The sequence below is a fragment of the Nanorana parkeri genome, unplaced genomic scaffold, assembly GCF_000935625.1.
Source record: "Nanorana parkeri isolate BGI_ZX_2015 unplaced genomic scaffold, ASM93562v1 scaffold1984, whole genome shotgun sequence".
Classification (NCBI taxonomy): Eukaryota; Metazoa; Chordata; class Amphibia; order Anura; family Dicroglossidae; genus Nanorana; species Nanorana parkeri.
The window spans coordinates 68,002-68,620 of record NW_017308252.1 but is presented as its reverse complement, the minus strand read 5'-3'; the positions used below and the strand labels follow the sequence as shown (position 1 = coordinate 68,620).

Here is a 619-nt window from a genome sequence, read left to right as displayed (position 1 = left end):
GATCATTGGGGAAGGGGGTCCGCCAGTGGTGGTGATGGGGTTGATCAGTGAATGGTACCGGGGGGATTTACGCGCATGTGTTTCCTTTTAGTCTGCAGACGAGATGTCGGATCTCTCCTTCAGAGTGGCCGGTCTGGGCCGGGATGCCAGGCAGCTCAGAGAGAAGGTCAATGGAATAGGTATGTGGCCGCTCACATTGTATTCAGTATGGGCCCCATTTAAAGGGCCCCTTCACAACGGGCATTGTTTCAGTTAATGGTGATGGTGGGGGTTCGATGGTTATGGGTGACCTCTGAATTTTATAATCCCTTCCAACGTGGCTCCTCCTATTGCATGATGTCCATGCGCTGGGGGCGGGGTTTATCTCTGCGGTTGGAGAAGGGATCCTGTAATGCAGCTCCGAATTCATTATTACCCGGAGCCGAGCTATACACTGTATGTTGAATGAGATGAAAGGCGTCCAGTCTTCTGGGTTCCCTGATTATGAGTCCAGTATCCGGTTCTTCTCCCTCCTGCCAGATGCAGATAGCGAGCACACAGACTTCATAGACAGCAGCACCAACGAGGAGGAGGAGGACGCCAAGTCCGACACCGGGCTACATATGACTGTCACCCCTCA

The 619-nt window shown here is 53.0% G+C and overlaps 1 protein-coding gene across 1 annotated transcript in view; it reads left to right on the top strand.

Moving 5' to 3' along the window:
* The window catches only part of LRCH4 (leucine rich repeats and calponin homology domain containing 4), a 54,419-nt gene that overhangs the window by 40,736 nt on the left and 13,064 nt on the right, over positions 1–619 (top strand). Inside the window, exons 9-10 of the mRNA XM_018572268.1 lie at positions 92–179; positions 520–608. Coding sequence (XP_018427770.1) covers positions 92–179; positions 520–608 — 177 coding nt within the window. The remainder of the gene's footprint in view (positions 1–91; positions 180–519; positions 609–619) is intronic.